We start from the raw sequence: 13,958 nt of genomic DNA, 5'->3' as shown, positions 1-13,958 counted from the left end.
ATGTTTGTAATAAAAATCATTTAATAAGCAAACAACCACTTTATGCACTATCTTCAAGTTTTATATGTTAATTTCAGTTTCTGAGTGGATTTAAGAAGAGCCGTTTTGTGGAATTTATGTTTTCCCCTCTTTCGGTATGTCGGCAAAGGCTGGTGTAATTAAGGGGTTTAATTAAACTCCTAAATGCTTATTCCATAAAAATAGCTTTATGACATGGGGAAAAGTGGATTTTTTTTCCCCATTATAATTGCCTTTCTTTTGTATCGGCAGTGTAAGAGTCCAAGTGAGAGGCTGTAAACACTTTTATATAATTTGTTTTCTATTTTATTATTTATAAATTACGTTCATTGATGCTTTCTTGAATCATATTGCACTAAGACTCCTGAAGCTGCACTTATTGTGTCAGCCACCTCTATGTTATGACTGCACACAATTTAAAAAAAAGTAATAAAATAGAATTATGTGTTTTTTAGCCCATTGAACCCCCACCAATGCATTGAAGGAGAGAGCTGACCAGAACTCAAATTTAATTTTCTCCAATGTTTTGCAGCTCACGTTGGCTTTAACCTTTGTACTTTGAGGGGCCTTGTGTTTGCTTATTTCTGGTTATTAATTTTTATGGGGGTCGTGGCACATAGCTGCTGCCCAGCCATGCCTGCAGCCACTGCTCTGTTCCTCATGCACACCTGGAGATATTGGGAAGGTTTTGGGGTTTTCTTTACCCCCATCACCGGGATCAATGAGCCCCTCATCGCACAGGCTTGAATATCGTGTGCAGCTTTGGGCACCACAATACAAGAAAGACATTAACTATTGGAGAGAGCCCAAAAGAGGGCAACGAAGATGGTGAAGGGCCTTGAGGGGAAGCTGTATGAAGAGCGGCTGAGGGCACTTGGTCTGTCCAGACTGAGGGGAGCCCTCAGTGCAGTTACAGCTTCCTACTGTGGCGAAAAGCAGGGGCTGGCACTGAGCTCTGCTCTGTGGTGACAGCAGCCGAAGGAACGGCCTGAAGCTGTATCAGGGGAGTTTTAGGCTGGCTATTAGGGAAAGATTCTTCCCCTAGAGGATGGCTGGACCCTGAACAGGCTCCCCAGGGCAGTGGTCACAGCACCAGCCTGACGGAGCGTTTGGATAACTCTCAGACACACGGCACGGAACTGGATTCGACGATCCTCGGGGGTCCCTCCCAGCGCGGGACACGCAGCCCGGCCCCTCAGCCCTCGCCTCCCGTGAGGGGCGGGAGGCGCATGCGCGGAGCGGCCGCGAGGGGGCGGCACCGCCGCGGGGCGGGGCGCGAGCGGCCGCTGGGGGCGCAGCGGGGCGGGCGCGCGCCGCCTCAGCACCGGCCAACATGGCGGCGCGGCGGCCCCGCTCCGCCTCAGGTCAGTGCTGGCCCCTTCCTGACGGGAGCGGGGAGGAGGCGGCGCGGCGGGCGCCCTTCCTCCTCTCGGGGGCGGCGGGCAGCCCCCTCCCGCTGCCCGCGCTGCGTCCCGGGGGAGGGGAGGGATGGCCCGGGCTCTGCGCCTCCCCAGTCCCTTCGTGTCCCCTCTCCACCTCGCGGCCCGGCGCATCGGCCCCGGCATCGCCCGGGCTAAGGCTCCTTCTCGGGATTTAACCACCGAAACCCCTTCTAGCCAGGCCCGCAGACAGAATGAGTGCAGGCCGAGCCCTCACTGAGCGCGGGAGTGCTGGGGGGATGCGGGACGGGGAGCAGGAGCCTCCAGCTCCCATGGCCGCCGCATCCTTCACCGTGCGGGGCTTTCAGGGCATCGCTGTGGCCTCGTCCTGCGGCGCCTTCCGGCACTGGCACTAGTGCCAAGTTCGATGTGCTTGGGGAAGGTCCAGAACATCATTTGCCGCATGCAGGGAGTATTTTTCATCAGTAGATAACGCTCTAGCAGTGTTGTTTGCCACGGAACGCGTGACACTTGCGTACACGAGTTTGGGTTTAAATAATTATTACTTAAGGGCAGAATTAATAAAACTGTTCATGACAGTGTTTTGTTATTCTCCGTCTAAAGAAGTTAAACAGATTGTCCTCTATACCTCAAAGGAAGAACATCCAATAACAACTTTTTAGCATCATAGATCTTGCTATTTATTTTTTAATACTCAAAGACACTTACGTGGTAGTAAAGGGAAATAATGCACACCTACATGTGTACTTCTTGTGGTCTTTGAAGTTTTTACCCTTACTGGTAGTACAAATTAAAAAGTTGTCAAAATTCTAATAAAATGTTTATAACTGCAGTCTTACTTTGTAATTCTAGGTAGTAATTTAACTGCTCTTCTTTTCTGGAATGTCCCACCAGCATTGCTCAATTTAGATTTAACCTCAAATACATTTAACCAAAATGAACTTCACTTCATGGTTCTACATCACAGAATGTGATACACTTGTAAAAGGCTTTTCTTTAAAAATCTAGACCCATCTCTTTCATCTGATGTTCAAGTATACCTGGTGTTGAGGATCTCTTTAATATGAAGTTGCAGGGTGCCCGTTTTGAAAACATTGACAAAATTGTCCTGCAAACATGGAGCTTAAAGTCCCAGTGTCATCTGTTTCACTTGTGGAAAAGGAACAGAAGTTGCTTCCTGGCTTTGTGGCAAGTGCTGATGTCTGGTCCTGTGAGGAGAGCACTGGGCCAGAAGTTCTTAATCTTTCCAAGTGTTGGTCTGCCCCTTTGTTGTTTTTGTTTTGTTTTGTTCTTTGGTTTGTGTTGAAGGAGCTAATTGGTAGTTTCATCTGGTGCCTCTTGGTTCCTGTGCTTGAGCAGGTAGGGGATTCTTGTTCACCTTTGTAGCTCAAGTCACGGATTTTATAGGTTATACCACCCCTGTAGCCTTCTACACCTTACCCTGATGATGGTGTAGAATCCCAAAATCCTTTGTTCTGTGAGCTGCTAGATGATAGGTAGCTTGTACACTACAATTTAAACCATTGGATTACCCAGTTAATGCCCAAACTGGGTCTGGCGTTTTCGCATAAATTGTTAATTTACTGTATAACTGAGAAAATAACTTTTTTTTTAATTGCTTTTCCTTTTTCAGACCACGACAGTGACGATGATTCCTACGAAGTGCTGGATTTAACAGAGTACGCTCGACGTCACCATTGGTGGAATCGCTTGTTCGGCCGGAATTCAGGACCAATTGTAGAAAAATACTCTGTAGCCACACAGATTGTGATGGGAGGTGTGACTGGCTGGTGAGGGAGCTTCCCTTTCCATAACTTACCTAGACCTTTTATTCTGTTAGAAGATCCATTTCCAAGGGTATTTGAAGCAGATAAATATATCTCTAATGGGATTTCCTTTAGCAATGATCAAGATTATTCATGTGTGAGCTATTTTAGCTTGTTATTCTGACTCATCATTATGAAGTGTTTTTTAATACTGGTGAAACACCAGTTATCCAAGGGTACTCGTGCTAGTTACTGTGGGAAGGATTTGAGAAAATGTCAGAGCTCCAAAAATTACAAGAAATAAATGGAAAATTACTGCATATAGCTTTTGTTTGTATGGAAAAGCTTTTCCCTTACTAGTCTAGATTTAGAAACTTATATTATGGCTAGGACATATTTTACAGGTAAAAGAAATGAAGGGGGAAAAAAAGGATGGCAAAATATACTTTTAATTAAGAGTCATATTTCATGGAGACCGTTTTTTCTTCTAAACAGAGCTGTGGCAATGTTGAGCAAATTGACAGTTTGCTCTGGTGTTACCTGAAGAGAGATACCATAGCCTAGTTATACTAGAATAATTCATGGGGGAAGCTAGACAGTAAAGATGAGAACTTAAACTGGAAAATGTGGTTACAGCCTGAGCAGCTGTGTCAAGGTATTTGTTATTCGTCAGAAGTATTTGAATGGTGTTTGTCTATTCCAGTTCACAGAAAAACTGTAAATTCATTGAAAAGAACTGTTACCGTAGGAGAGTTACTTTTAAAGGGGGATTATGCAAGAACTGGAAGATGAAATAGACTAAAAATGAAATTGTTGTACCCAGGCTCCGTGCAGCTTTCTGGAGTGGAGTTTAGCTTTCAGTCTGAGTTTTTTATTTGCTTCTGTAGCCTTAAAATGGTTTTTTAAAGTTATGTGTGTACATGTAAACTCAGAAGTTTTTAGGGAATAGTTCATCTGGCATCCATAAAAACTGGCTTATTGAATGATCTGGAAAATGTACATTTCAGTATCTGTAGATGCACATCTCTCTGGGTGCCTACTTATGTATATAAATAAAAATTCACTATTCATGTGCAGGGGGGAAAATTCCCCTCCATGTGTGGGCCAGTGTTTAGACACACTGGAATGGCCCAGGGAAGTTGTGGAACCATCAGCCTTGGAAACTCTTGCCTGAGTCAGGGAGCCAGACCGAGCTTTGAGATTGGATTGGGCTCTGCAGCAGTTTTGGAAAGGTGACTGGCCCAGGTGACCTCTGTAATACCAATATCTGTACTGTTCTCCATTTGAAGAGGGAGGGTTGGAGACTGAGAACAAGGTAATTTTCTGGTTGCCTTGATCCATTAAAAATAGACTGACACCACGTCCCAGCAGAGTGGCCTCGCCGAGTTTAATTCTTGTGGTAGGGGTGTGCTGCTTTTTACTGAGATCTTTCAGTTACGAGTTGTGTAGTTAATTTAAATTATGGTATAATGCATTTACATTCCACTTGGGAGCAGTTAGAGTAGCACTGTTATATAATTATGTTGGGCTTTATTAACGTGCTACATTTAATAGCAGTAAGATCTAGAGATCTCAAGCTTGCTTTAAAGGGGCTGTCACACAGCCAGGAACAAGCAGCCATTACTCACATTGTCTTGTTTTAGACATTGTTAATTTAATATTGCTTGCATTAAATAGTCTTGATTTTTAAATTTGTAAATATGAAATGATACATTTGCTTTTATAAATGAAATAATGGTAATAGTTGCAGTCAGGAATTGTGTAGTGTGGCATTGTTCAGCAGAAACCTTCATTGGACTGGGTTTTTTTGTTTTGTTTTGTTCCCCTAAGGTGTGCGGGATTTTTGTTCCAGAAAGTCGGAAAGCTTGCAGCAACTGCAGTAGGTGGTGGCTTTCTTCTGCTTCAAGTATGTAGCATTTCATGCTTTATAAGTTGGCAAATGTTATTTACTAAACAATAGGAAAAACACAGCTGTTGGGTAACATTTAATTAGGAAAACTTCTTATCTACTTCATCTTTTTAGTCTTATCAGTCAAAACCTTAGGTTTGAGCTGGAATATTGTGTACAAATGTACAAAAGAGACATTTCTAAAAATCAGTGGTAAATCAAAATCTACTCTGTCCTGTAAAATAGTTTCTTGTAAGACAGGAGAACGTCTGTGAAGAAGCTGAGGTACTGTGTGTGATTCCACGTTGCCAGATGAGAGGAACTGCTTGTAAACCTGTGATTAGGGAGAATTTAAAATGTGTTTGTTTTACATTGGTGTGACAATTTTATCAGAGCTTTAGGCTGCTTTGGCAGTTGCCTGGAAGGCTTGCTCTGATCCCAGTATGAGCCATGTTTTTCTGTTTTCTCCTCTTGCCATGTCTTATCTATTGAACCTCTAAAGCCTGGCTGAATTTTGACAGCTTCACTGCATTCCTCTCTCTGCTGGCTTTCAGGTTCAGAAGTTTTTAATTATGTTTTCTGGCATGATCATTTGCATTTTTCATCTGATACTGTGATTAGGGGAGGATACATTTCCAAAAAACATTTAAATTAGATGGAACTTTAGGTGAAGGAGAATTTCATATGTCCTTCTGTAAGATGCCAGGATTTTCTGGCATTTTTCATATCTTCATACCTGTGAGTATTTTCTCTCATGAATGTCATGGTATCTCATGAGTATCTTCCCATTTTTCCTCAGATTGTTCTAGGGAATATAGATTGGTGCCTGCTTAGGCTCAATGATACACGATTTCTTGAGAGGGGAGGTTAAAGATATATTTATTCTCTCCGGCATCACCCTGGAGGGTTTCTGAAAGGCATATCCTGCTTTTATTTCTTTTGCTTGTAGGGGCTGGTGCAGTGAAGCACTGATCAGGAAGGGTGGGGTAGTAACTGCTGCTGTGTGAAACATTGAAATGTCACTGTTGTGTGAAGTGCACACACTAATAATGGTAATAATAACGTAATGTGATAGTAACATAATCATGGTCCCTATTGGTTTGGGAGCTGCTTTGGTTTCTTCCTCTTCCCGTGCTCTGTATGCCATTGGTCTTAATTATTTTAATGATGATTCTTTTATCAATATGACTGAAGAGCTGCTGAGGTGGAGGCAGCGGATTGCTGGGTGCCTTCCCTAGTGCTCCTGACTAGAGGAAGCTGAAAAGTTACAGCTGAGACCTGTAGACAAAGGAGAATGGAAATTGAATAAAACATCACTCGTGCAGGATTTTTGCTTGTTGAGCTGTGAAGTTTGGGGAGCTTTCCTGTACATGCAATAGATTTGCCATGTGGTTGAGTGTCTGATTTCTTGGTTGATCTCATTTACACTGAATCCAAAAAGGAATATTATCCAAGGGGAAATATGAGTTAAGTGTTTTGATTGGATTGTCTATATCTTAAGTAAGATCAGATTTTTCTTGAAAGGAAATGAAGTAAATGCCTTGGTCTCTCTTTTAATTCAAAACATTTTGCTTTTTGAGGCTGAGTCATAAATTCTATGGTGTAATTACATTTCTCTAGTCTTTAATTTTTTCATTTAAAGATCACACATCCTGATTTTATGAATACGTGTTCAGTGCTTCCCCTGAGTGGGCAGAAGAGTATTTCAACACATTACTAGAAAGTTCCTTTTTATCTGTAAATTTCTCTGAAGTTACAGATTTCATTTCAACTACTGATTGCAATATTGACATTATAATTACATGCTAGAACAAGAATAATAACTACAGAAGGCAAGATTCTTGGCTAAAGCCCATTCAGTGAAACACTTCAGTTTTAAAATTTAAAAAATACGTTTTTTTCTTCAGTGGGTGATGACTTCATCTCAAGAAATGCAGTAGGAAACTGAAAGCAATACATTTTTCAGTGTCAGTTTGTACCGGAAGCAAAAAAGATTTTTCATGTTTTTGTAAGTTATCTAGTCTTAATACAGATTATATGAAAAGTAATTGGAGAAAAATAATAAAATGTACGTGAAATTTGCACAGCTTTTCAAAATCACAATCTGTTATCACATCTTTGCGGTAAACATTTCCACACCTTAATTTGATTCATTATTATTTGATTATTAAGTGTGCTTGTTTTTGTGAAATAGATGTAGTTCTTCAAATATGCTGTTACAAGAGCAATATCCGGGCACTATATTAAGGAAAATACAATGCATTTCTCATAACTTGTGTAACTTCTCATTTATACAGCGCAGTTTGGTAAAATCCTGAAGAGTCGGGAAGTATGAGTTTGTGTACTCTTGGTTCTGCTGTAATGAATTGGTTAAAAACAATTGTTCTTGTTGAGCACCTAATATCTCTTCATTTTTAAAATCCTGTCTCCTCAAGAGCAGTTTCATTGTTTTTTGCTCTGTGGTGAGCATACGAATTACAGGGTTTTCTGTTCTGTGTTGTCTGTTATTTAATAATGAAATTGAATTTTTATTCAGTTATTTGTGCTTTCACTAATACATTTTCCCTCAGCCCATTAATATGCCATTGATGAATTAAATTGAATTCTTCGTTAAATTATGTTCTAATTTAGGAAAGGTATGTATGTGAAAACAACACGAGAAACAAAATAAACTCCGAGATATCCTTGGCTTTATCTTGTACAGGGTTTTGTTGATAGTGCACCATGATGGTCATGGAATCAGCGTGGGTTGGGTTGGAAGGGGCCTTAAGGACCATGTTGTTCCATCCCAGGGATGTTCCCTGCTTCTGGGGCTGGGGGCTTAGTGAGGAAAAGTTGGATTCAATGTGATGTCAAATATCCCTCTTGACAGTTGATGTGTGCGCACTTAGAGGGAATGTTCAGTGGAACAGCCAAAGCAAATGGGAGTTGGGAGTTGGCCTGATAGAGAAATGCCAAGTTTCTGGCAGGGTCTGACGTGGAGTGGAGGGACAGAGTGTCTGTGCCTCTGTAACCTGCGCTGCTGGCCGTGGGGACAGCCGAGCTGTGCCTGCAGCTGGTGGCTGAGGGTGCAAGCTCTGCAGTTCAGCTCTTACACAGAGTGTGGCACTTCTCGGTCCCTCCTTGTCCGTGTGTGTTGAGCTTAGAGACTTGTCAGGTCCGTTTTGGAAACTGGAGGTTGTTCCCTTCCTAAAAGCAGGAAACACCTCAGACTGCCTGTGGGTTCTGTGCACTGCAGCTGAGCTCACCTCTGCCCTCTGGCCTTGCTTGGGCTCTTTTAGTGTGAGAGATTTTACCTTGAGGAAATTAAGACTCTTTTCTCCCATCTTGCCGTACAGATTTTTTGCTCCAAAAGATTTTTCTGCTCATTATTTGTGTTAATGTTTCACAATACCAAAGTACCTGTGTGCCTCTCCAGTATTACCCCCAAAATGAGGTCTGCCCTTGAAGAATTTGTTTCCTTTGATTAATGTCAAGAAAGATAACACATTTTTAGTGTTCCTGCATTGATATATTGCCTTTTGGAAAAAATTCTGTTATTTTTTCAACACTTTCAGAAGGTCTTGAACAAATAATGAGCTATGAGGTATATAAATAAGTATATAATGTATCTGTTATTCCATTATCATATTTAGAGAGATTGCTGTATAACCCAAAATCCACCTCCATAGGTCTTTTTAGTAATATATGCAATTAATACGTATAGACTTATATGACTCCTTAATATATGCAAGTATGGATATGATAATGGGATGCTATTATTTTACTTGGTTATCATAGGGCCTGAGTTCAAATACACTAGTAAATTTTGAGAATTTGCATTTATGTAAATTTACTGTTATAAGCAAGCAGGTTTTTTAATGATACATTGGATTCTAAAAACTGGAGTTTTTAGCATTTGAGTTCAGGGGTATTATTTCCGCACTTATATATGAAATTATGTAATTAGTGGGGTTGCAGCCAAAGTAGATATGACACAGGCTCTATCACTGCCAAAGTATAGGTGTTTTTTCTTCTTAGTGAAAAAGTTTATAGTCACAACATTACCCTCTGTTGCTTATTTTATAAACACTCAAAAAGTAGAATTTGGAATCTCTTATTTCAAGGCTCCAAAGTTCAGGGAGAAAAGATGTCTGGTTTTGATACAAGTGTAAGCTCTGCAGTAGTTACAAACAGATCTTAATTAAAAGCTTCTGCCTCATCTTTGTGCTGTCTGGATAACTGAGCTAATTAAAGTTGTTTTAATGAAATGTTTCTTCTAAGATCCATTTGCATTTTACAAGCAAGCAGATACATTAGCGTTTCTTACATTGTGTTGGACGGAGTAGATCAGTCACATTTAATTTTCAGTTGTATGAGTGAGAAGGCACCAATTCAATGCTGGGGCCTTTTTGAAATTCTTGTGGTTATGTTAAATTCAGAAAATAACAATTGCCACGATGTGCAGCTATTTTTCTTTTCCTGGTATGGCATCCAGTGATTGGATGTGCAACCAGTACAGCTTTCAAACTGGTTTCCTGCTTTCATACTGTACAGACAGCCCTTAATGAGCTGTCCCTGCCTGGCACTAGTGCCCATATGAATAAACGGTTTTATAGTAGACAGGCAAAGTCAATTAATTCTTTATTAATTACATTCTGAGGCATGAAGTAAAAGAGAATTTAAGATATAGTAAGTTCATTTTGAATTTGTCCAGTGAATTGGTTTTTTTAATTATGCAAAGATGAAAAGTGAAGTTGACTTTCTTGCAGAGGTGATCTTCTAGAAGCTTTGTTTTGAATTCAAGCAAAATCTGTCTGACACTTGTTTCATTTTTATTTTCTGGATTATGAAATCCTCAGTTTGTGGTGAACTAGGTTGCTTAGTTACTGTGGCAGTTGTAGTGCAAGTTAGATGGTCTAATTTCAGCTATTTGATAGAAAATTCCATGAGAAAGTCAAACTTCATAGCCTGTAAGTGATGTGAAACTAAACCTAATAAATTATGTATTTAGGCTAAACCTAATAAATTGTATATTTAAATACCTGTTCCACAAAAATTCGTTATCTGTGACTTCCACTTACTAATTGGACAGCTTGCATAGACGGGTGTTTGGTAAATTGTGTGGATTTCCCACCCACATGTGACCTTAAGAAGTACTTGAGAAATCTCACTCTTTACAGAGAATTTTTCGACAGCAATCATTTGCTCTTCATGTGAGTTTAGTGGTTTATATCTATTTGTCCTAACAGTTAAAATAAGCACTAACCATTAATTTTGATTTTTTTTTCTCTCTTTCTTTTTCCCCAAATAATGAGTTGTTTAACTGTTTTCTAGAACATGCAGCAATCAAATGTTAATAACAGAAATAAGGCAAAGGTCTGGAATGATGGTTAGATATGATAAAAATATTGAAAGTTTGTGTGTAAATTGGTATGAACCAATCTTCTCAAACGTACTCATTTTTCTGACTTTACAGAACTTGTGCTGTTATCAGGCTGTGTTATTTTTCTACTTAATGATTTTGTTTTGTAAGAAGTGTGAGAATTCTCTTGTAATGAGTACTTTTCTTATGTTGGACAGTTTAAATTGTGTAGGATAAAATAAAGAGTTTTTAGTATTTCAGATGATGGTTTTGATTAGCCCCGGATGCTCTGTCACAAATCAGAATTCTACAATTCTGAAAGAAGCTGAAACAAAAGAGGTTTTTTCATTGTTGTCCTATAAATGTGTTTTTCTTACAAGTAAAGTTACAGTAAATGCTGAAGGAAAAACATTGCAAAGCTTTTATAACTAAAAACCAGAGAACTGGTGAAATTAACAAGAGTCTACTGAACTTTGCCATTGCTTGTTCTAATTTGAACTGCTGTCACTGAGGAGAGGTTTGAAGCAGAGAACCTGCTGAAATTGGAACAATGTCTTTTCTTGTATCTGTAATAAGTAAAAATAAGAAAAACTATTTTATAGGCACCAAGACAATGTATTTTGACTCATGAAATGTGAATTGGAGCTGTACTAACTGGCTTTATTTCTCTAGATTGCTAGTCATAGTGGATATGTACAAGTTGACTGGAAGAGAGTTGAAAAAGATGTAAACAAAGCAAAAAAACAGTTAAAAAAACGTGCAAATAAGGCAGCTCCCGAAATCAACACTCTAATTGAAGAGGTGAGTCTAAGGTGATAAACTCCTTTTTACCAGTGAGGTTTTCTTACCTTCCACTGCAGGTGATAATGAGTTGAAAATGCAAAACTGGAACACATCAAAAATAGTTTGGCTTTATGGTTTATTAAAAGCTATCAGATTGTGCTGTCTTTTATTCATTCAGCTTTCTGGTTTGGTCACTGTTACAAATGACGCATAAATTTGTTCTGGGCAGGTGCCAATGCCAATAAGGTCATGACATGGTAAAAAGTTCAGAATGATGTGGGTAAGGCATTGTAACTACAAAGGCAAAACCCATATCTTCTTAGACTGCTGATAATAAAATTACTTGTCTGGACAAGAATGACTTTTCTGCAGAAAAGCTGTAGCTACTTTGTAACAGGAGTTAGGATTTTATCTCATTTTCATACATTTTGGAGAATATCTGTCTGCAGCATCTGCCAGTTGCATACGATGTTGAGAAGAGGTAGCTGTGATACTGATCAGTGTCACTGGGCTGTTTCACCCTGTCATTTGAAGATCTCCATTTAATTTTGTGGTTGTTTAGGGTTTTTTAAAGCCCGTTTTTACATATTTTCACATTCCATACGTGCAATCTTAGTTTCATTCTGAGTAACTGAGAGTCCTGACTGGGAATGTGCTGCAGACAGTGAAACAGTAGCCACACTGTTCTGTACTTAATGAGTTTTGACATCTCAGGTTTAACCTGTATGGAGTTGCATATAGATTGGTTAAAATTATCTTAAATTTTAATGTGAACATGAACTTAAAGTTCGAGAGTGAGGGTTTTCTTGCTTCTTCCTTACCTCAAATAGCTTAACCTCTCCTTCATTGCCCTGTAGAAATGGGTGGGACAGGATGAGGGTTTTTGGTTTTCCTTTGGTTTTTTTTCTCTTAGGTTATATGACTCTTGTAACTGTGTATTAGTTGCCAGTTTGAAGTGTTTGAAGCAGAGGATTTAAGAAATGGCACATTTGATAAATGGTGTTATACTCTGTGCTGCTACTTCATGAAATACTCTACACCCATGTCATCATACATAAGTGTTTTTTCCTAGGATTAAGTTGTTAGGAAACGGGCTCATAATGGAGTGTATTTCTTTTCCAATGATCTTCCAAAATGCAGGAAATATTTTTTTTTTTTTTTTTTTTTTTTTTTTTTTTTTTGGTTAAATAATTATGTGATTGCAATTGAAGTCATGGTGGTGCCCATGCATATTTTGACAAGGTAGTTTGTAAAACATGTCTTGTTTTGATCAAAACAAGAATGGTATTGGTATGAAATTGCTGTAACGAATTCCTCTGTATTTTGACTTTTAAAAGGCTCACTGTATTTTAGATATATTGTTAGAGACAGCTGAGAGTCAGTTTGCACTACATTGGTGCCACCTATTTTTATATTTTAGACAAGTTGCTTCCCCCTGCTCCCTTCCCTACAAGTTTAGTGTTCTTATTTCCAGGAAGTTATGATAAGAATTAAATAATAAAGTCAGACACAATTAACTTTATGAATATAATTTCTTTTCTCAGTCAACAGAATTTATCAAACAGAACATCGTGGTGTCCAGTGGGTTTGTTGGAGGCTTTTTGTTGGGGCTGGCGTCGTAAGGACCCGAACGTCTCTTCTTGATGGGATCCTTGATGTGTCTGCAAGCAGTGTGGGTCACTGGCCTCCTAGAGCAAGACAAGTGGACTACCTAGACAACTTGGGAGCTTTTACATTTCAGGCTTTTGCCTCTTGAAGCTTGGCAAAACTAGGATTTGCTGAAAAACTGTGCAGTGTGCTCATTAAAGCATTTCTGGGCAAAACTGGTTCATCTTCATCATGACTCTTTTTATCTATGGCCTTTCAAGATCTAGCATTTTTTTTAAATGTTATTCTTGGAATATAGCTATGTAACCATACTATAAGAATGAAAGCTCCATTTCTATGTTCTCAATTAAATACTGTTTATTTAAAAAGTATTTTTCTTCATGCTGTAGTAGGTATGTCTACATGACTACATACTGTATATGATATTGTAGTTGCAGCCTCCTGGCTGTCCATCTTCTTTAGAAGTCACTGCAATAACGATCAATCTGTAATACCTTTTTACAGAGTATTAAATAACAAAGAATCATGAGCTTATTAAAGGTGAAAATTAACTTTGACTCTGGCCTTTGTGTATATAAAAAATAAGAAAGTCTCTCAATTATAGCCTGCAGGGGCCTGGTGCTAGTATTTGCCCAGACAGGTTTTTAAGGTGGTTTTAGTGATTTGTTACCAATTTATTCTAAAGAAGCTGAGAATCCAAACAAACACACAATGCATTTTCTGCATTTTGAACTTGTGTACCTTCCAGAAGCCTGGTTAAGACTTTGGAAAATAAATCTTAACACCCACCCTCCCAAACCAAACCCCCAAACCCAAAGTACATGAATGGCCATGGATCCTAAATATTGTGTTTCAAAGTGATTATCTGAAGTTCTGTAAGCCCAGTTGCAGTTTATTGGAAATGGAAACCCAAGGCAGAATGTGTCTGCTGAGTTATCTGGGATTTAGAGTAAAACAAAGAAAGATGAAAATGTTAAAATGTAAAGCATTTGCCGTGATATTGAGCCCGAAGAATAACAGGAAGGTGATGAACCAGTCAGCTTTTTTCTGCTGATGAAGCTCATGGGGTTTTGGCACATCCAAATGGGACTGAAGCCAGCTGACATGAGTCATCCACTCTGACTGGAATGAACTGAATATCCTGAAGGGCT

At 39.3% G+C, this 13,958-nt stretch overlaps 1 protein-coding gene across 1 annotated transcript; it reads left to right on the top strand.

Annotated features, from left to right (window-relative positions):
* Positions 1 to 1,306: 1,306 nt before the first annotated feature.
* Positions 1,307 to 13,364, top strand: FUNDC1 (FUN14 domain containing 1). The gene is made up of 5 exons (XM_040056237.2): positions 1,307 to 1,382; positions 3,052 to 3,208; positions 5,015 to 5,090; positions 11,089 to 11,217; positions 12,744 to 13,364. Exons 1-5 carry the CDS (start codon positions 1,352 to 1,354, stop codon positions 12,819 to 12,821), a joined length of 471 nt encoding a protein of 156 aa, XP_039912171.1. The 5' UTR covers positions 1,307 to 1,351; the 3' UTR covers positions 12,822 to 13,364.
* The last annotated feature ends 594 nt before the right edge of the window (positions 13,365 to 13,958 follow it).

The sequence above is a fragment of the Hirundo rustica genome, chromosome 2, assembly GCF_015227805.2.
Source record: "Hirundo rustica isolate bHirRus1 chromosome 2, bHirRus1.pri.v3, whole genome shotgun sequence".
Lineage (NCBI taxonomy): Eukaryota > Metazoa > Chordata > Aves > Passeriformes > Hirundinidae > Hirundo > Hirundo rustica.
This window is presented reverse-complemented; position numbering and strand designations above follow the sequence as displayed.